The sequence below is a fragment of the Meleagris gallopavo genome, chromosome 5 (assembly GCF_000146605.3).
Source record: "Meleagris gallopavo isolate NT-WF06-2002-E0010 breed Aviagen turkey brand Nicholas breeding stock chromosome 5, Turkey_5.1, whole genome shotgun sequence".
Taxonomy (NCBI): domain Eukaryota; kingdom Metazoa; phylum Chordata; class Aves; order Galliformes; family Phasianidae; genus Meleagris; species Meleagris gallopavo.
Genome location: NC_015015.2, coordinates 12,549,304 through 12,554,980, shown reverse-complemented (window position 1 = coordinate 12,554,980; position 5,677 = coordinate 12,549,304). Strand labels below are relative to the sequence as shown.

General features: G+C 35.3%; 1 protein-coding gene across 1 annotated transcript; it reads left to right on the top strand.

The window, feature by feature from the left end:
• The first annotated feature begins 14 nt into the window (after nucleotides 1-14).
• LOC104911026 (harmonin-like) lies at nucleotides 15-5,342 on the top strand. The gene is made up of 3 exons (XM_010711083.2): nucleotides 15-218; nucleotides 3,299-3,451; nucleotides 3,834-5,342. Exons 1-3 carry the CDS (start codon nucleotides 186-188, stop codon nucleotides 4,035-4,037), a joined length of 390 nt encoding a protein of 129 aa, XP_010709385.1. The 5' UTR covers nucleotides 15-185; the 3' UTR covers nucleotides 4,038-5,342.
• The last annotated feature ends 335 nt before the right edge of the window (nucleotides 5,343-5,677 follow it).

The following is a 5,677-nucleotide window of genomic DNA, read 5'->3' as shown; positions in this document are numbered from 1 at the left end:
TTTTTTAGGCAAGATACCTTATTGCTAATTTCTTTTTATTTCATGAAAACTACTAGTCACCCCATTACCGGTCTCTTTATTTCATGGGAATCTCCAGTTGACTTTCTGTCTCCTCATTCCTTTCCTCCTTTGTTTCTCTAGTAGATTTAGAGGGAGTTGCACATGACCAACTTGAAACAGATGACATGGATGAAGTGATCATGAAGCAGGACAAACAGGTTTGCCATCCAGCCTTAACTTCCTATCCTGATTCAGATCCTTCCTATGTTTCTCTTCCTTCTGACAGTCAGTCTTGACACTGAACTATGATCTGGTTCTGCTAGAGCGCAATCTATGTTGTCCTTTGGTATGATGAAAGGTTATGATACTGCTGTTGTCACTGCTTTCTAAAGATACTTCGACAAGAACACTAAACATGTCAATCCTACGGAAACATGGATTATATTGAGAACTCTGTGTATTGTCAGTGTTTATTATGTAAAATTATAATACTAAATTATTTTGTCTGATTTTACTCACTTTTTTTTTTATGTTTATGCACCTGCATGTACATAGTTCACTGTGGGAAACAGCTTTTCATCTCATTCTAAGCACCACTGTGTTCTGCAAACTTGAAATAATTTGATTACTTTTTCATTTTGATAAGGCTCATTATGGTTTGTGTAAAGTAGGACTTGGATTATAGAAATCTCAGCAATGCATATGGCTGTATGGTTCTGTATAATAGTTAACTGTTGCATTTGCTTTGCTTAATGTAAAATGTGTATCAGCAAAATAAGGATATTTCTGACAAAATGTGCTAGCACAATTAATGAAGAAGTGGTTGTTCTTGTTATATAATATTGAACATTCATTGCGCTTCCAAATAAATTTTAACCAGTTATACCAGTATCAAGAGGGATCAATCTGAACTAGACATCAACTTTTCTTAAAACAGCAACTTTTCCTTTACCTTTTTGTAGCTTTTGGATGGTTTTATCGGTATGAAGGAAAATTTCCCACAATCCGCAAGGTACAAAGTGTGATAAGTGAGCTTGTTTGCTGTGCATTTGAATTTTAATTCCTCTCTTTTCTTCTCTTCCACTTTAATAAGTAGAAATTAAGATGCTTTTCAGATATATCTGCCTATGAATGCATTCTTTTGAACGCTTAGAACTTCTCAAAACCTGCCAGCTGCAGTGAGCATTGAGTGTATACTTTGCAAAAGCTGTTCAGCACAGATCCAAAAGTCCTCAAAATAATAAATAAATCCATAAATAATAAAAGTTTTTGAAGATGCAAAAATTCAATGGAAGTCACGTGTGCAGTTTCCAGTTAAACTTCTGCAAATCTTCCATTGAGAGTTCTGAAGGCAAAAGGCTTGTGTGAATCACACACAGAAGAAAAATACCAGAAAATCTTTAAGTATGATGGAATACTTCTTAAATCTCTAGAGTCACATCTAGAACGTTACTGCAGTTCCAAGTAGTACTTTATTCCTGCTATTGCTTTGTTCTCTTTATTTCTTTCAATATATCTTAGTTATCTCATAGGTTTCTGTGTTTTTTGTTTCTTGTGGTGGCCGATGGTAATTTGCTGGGGTAGGACAAACTGTCAAAGAGGGCTCATAGATCTTTCTCTGAAGAACTCAAAGTCTTTGAGGAGGACAGAGAAAGTATTTGAATCATCATTTATGTCTATTATTCTAACTTTCTAGGAGGATAAGAAATGCCAGTGGTTTTGATCTTAATAAAGAATAAGGAAATGACAGTGTACTCTGATGCCATTTCATATTGCTAGTGACTGTAAATCATCTTGGATCTGAAACACATAAAATCCGGTATGGTTAGGATTATCTGACAAAGATAAATACGTTATGAAAATTCAGCCTCTTCACACAAATAGGGGATTTTTGCTATGGCTGCTCACTGAGATAATTTACAGAGTCTCCAAATACCTTCTGATATATTAATAAAGATTCAACTCAGTTCCTGTTGAATTCTGCTACACAATGTGGACTAAAACTTGAAAGTACCTTAACCTTTTGCTTTTAGAAATACTTTAAAATATTCAAATGGTAAATTTTCTTCCTGCTGAAAATTGCAAATGGATTTCCTGTGTGTGCACTGAAAACAAATTTCACTCTGCACTTAAAATATCTTTAATAGGAAATTAACTGAATCTATGGGGAAAAAGGACAGAAGAGATGACTCATCTTGTTGTATCTGAAAGCAATAAATGCAGCTAAGATTGTCTCAGATGTTGATATTTTGAAACTCTTTGGCATGCGTACTGCTTAGCGTGCCTTTAGATTCAGTAATTTTTCAAATGTTGGTAGCTAGTGGATTGACTACCACCTTCCAGATACTACATTTCATAGATAGCACTTAATGTATCTTCTAATTTATTAGAGGATAAAATTTTATCAAAAATTGCAACTAAACTAACTAACCCTGCATAAAACATGCCAATAGAATGTTAAAACATGAGAAGCTAGATGTTTGACTTAAGGTTGTTTTGTGGTTTTTCTTTTTTATCTCTAAAGATTATTGTTTTTCCAACAGTAGCTACACTTAACCACAGAGCAGTAGTCAACTTACCACTGAACTCATCCAACAGGATCACGGGCTTCTAAAAGGCTATGAAGAAATCTTGCCCTTTGGTTGCATAGTGCATGCAACATTTTAGAATTATTATGTACAGTATTATTTCACGCAAAGACTGATTTTTGCTGCTGATGGTAGGGACTGGTCTTCATGATCTGGAATTCTTTCCCGAGAGCAGTTTAGTTTCCCCACTGATCTAAGCCTCTCCTTTATAGGTGCATGTTTGTATTAAAGCATGCAGTGGTGTGTTTAGGATGTATGAGGTATGAAGCATTTTTTTCTTTTTTAAGCAGAATGTTCACATCTATGTGTACACGAGTGTCTGGAAGCAGTCAGTCTCCTACTGATGTAGAAACAAATGAAGAGAGATAATAACTAACCAAACCAAACTAACTAAAGAGAACTAATCAAAACTGTTTGACTATTCGAAGTTTTTTAATGGACCTATCTGCTCTACAGTTGTAGCTTTGCGGAGGAATAAGCTGAACTCTCAAATAGTTTATAAGCTAAATGGCTGTGTACAGGCAATGCAAAAGAGGTTGAATTTCTAGCAAATTGCAGAGGAAATGCAGTTAAGAACTACACCTGAAAGACTGGTTCCATACTTGCACTATAGTTCAGTTTTCAAGGCAGACACTCATGTACTGAGCTTGAAGTTTACCATGTTTTTAGTTTATGTAAAAATCTAGCTTAAATGTAATAATAATTCCCAGAAAGGAAAGGAGAGAAAGAAGTCAAAAAGTGACAGTTTTTGTGAACAGAAGAAGAATAAAAAGGAAATGGAATTTGAGCAAAGACTTGCCAAAGAGAAAGAAGGAATGCTGGAGAAAGAAAAACAACTGAAAATAAATCGTCTTGTGCAGGAGGTATGTTGTATCTTCTATCAGGTGCAAAATTATATTGGAGGAAAATGAGGTGAATCTTCAGATGAGGTATCTGAATAGGGCACTTGTTTAATTGTCAAAGATAACAAAGTTTAAAAATGAATTACATTTCACTACAAACTTCTGTTTCCAAGTTTGCTTGTTGCTATCATCAATTTTTGTTCAAATGAGGCTAAAATTCTGCATTTATGTAGTGCCTACAATTAGTGATGAGTTTAATGGAAGACAACAGAATAGGAAGTCATTCTCAAAAGCACAGCTAGTTGTAAAATTAATCTAAATGGCATATCTGAAGTTTGAAGCCTTTGTACTGTAACTATATCTCCAATCCTTTTTTTTTTAATACACTGGTGATATGCTTAAGGTATCTGAAACAGAACGTGAAGATCTGGAAGAATCAGAAAAAGTGCAGCATTGGGTGGAAAGACTTTGTCAGACACGGTTAGAACAGATTTCCTCTGTGGAAAATGAATCTCCTGAGGTAAAACGCTGGCTTTTCTATATGCTGCACGATCTCAAAATTAGTCACTGGTTTTCTCCTAAAAACAACAGCTTTTACCAGATGTAATAGAGAAAAAAAAATTGTCTTGTTCTTTCCTTCTCAGCCTTCATCCTAATAAAGGAAAAAGGAAAGAAGAAGAAAACTGTCAGCAGTTGGTGAATGGCAATGTAAATCTGATGGTTAGACTAGATGATCTTGGAGGTCTTTTTCCAACCGTAATGACTCTATAGCGTTTGATGTTTCTGTAGTTGATAGAGATGATGTCATCTGTTAAAGGTCAATGCTGATGTTTCTGGTTTGTACATTTCAGTATGCTATTGCTACAAAATAACTTAATTGATTCATGAGCACTCTTTGGGATAGGTAGAACATGCTGCCAATAAAATTTACTAAGTGAGAGTAGAATATCCAGCTTTTTTTTTTTTAATATTCTATGCAAATAAGAGCATCGCTAATCATCTCTTTAATGCCTGCTTGAATTGTAATCGCAATTCAAGTACTAATTGCAACTAACTAAGTGACATTAAGAGACTGACAAAAGAAAAAACCTCCCAGATAATCAGATCCTTTGTTTTAAGTACTCCCCTCAGATGAAGAAAGTTGCAGTGATTGTGCCTTAGCTACGTGCCTCTATGTGTGGAGAGAGGCTTTCCCACCATCATGCTGTGTGGCTTTCTTCCAAGCACAGCTGCTTTCAGGAGGAACACTACAATCTACTGAATTCCCCTGGGACTCCAAGCAATTGCAACCACACAACCACAAAAGGGACCCTTGGGGAACCCTCTTAGTCAAATTTTCTACGAGTCAGTATGCAGCAGCCCTGAAAAAAAACAGCTGGTCTTCTATTCTTCATACTCATAGGTTTGGATCCACTTTGTTCTTTGGTATAGGTCTCCAGAATGGTGGAATGATTACACTAAGTTTTCTTTAGCTTTGTGGGTTCTACCAGATTTTTGTCTCTCTTTTTGGAAAGCAGGAGGGAATATTATGGACTAAAGTCACTTGCAGAGCTCTACTCTCATTTGAAACAAATACTCTGTATTTGTGCCACCAATTCTTCTACATTACATATAATTAGTCTATTGTAGTACTTCTACAAAACTACTCAAGCAGTTACACTCATATAAAATGTAAAGATGGAATGCTTCTGAGGAATAGATACAGCTGAACTATTTTCAGGTACTACAGGCCTGAACTGCTGCTTGGGTACAAGAAGCAACCAAGATATGCTTTACTTGGGAAGAAATGTGTATGTTTTTTTAGCACCAAAAAGTGATTATGGCACATGAGATCTCAATGTCAGCAGAAATCCATTTGGAGAAAATGGTATCAGATTAGACTAAGATGCACGCGCCTGTAGAGCAGCTTATCTCTCCTTAATATATCTATCTATATATAATATATATATCTATATATAGATAGATAGATAGTTGCATCTATCAACTGGAGTTTCTTACATACTTAAATTATACCACTGATAAATGTCTAAACGTAATGTTAGTAACTCTAACAGCATATACGCAATCTTTCTTCATACCTGTAAACACTTTCTCCTAAGTTTCTGGGAGGTGAGTGGCTTATTATGTTCAAATTGTGCAATTTGCAAGTCTTGTGTTGATCAATAGAAATTAAAAAGTCCAGAGCTTCCTGAAGATTTGTATTTCATGGACCCCAAAGCTGTTTTTTTTTTTGATAACTTTTTACTT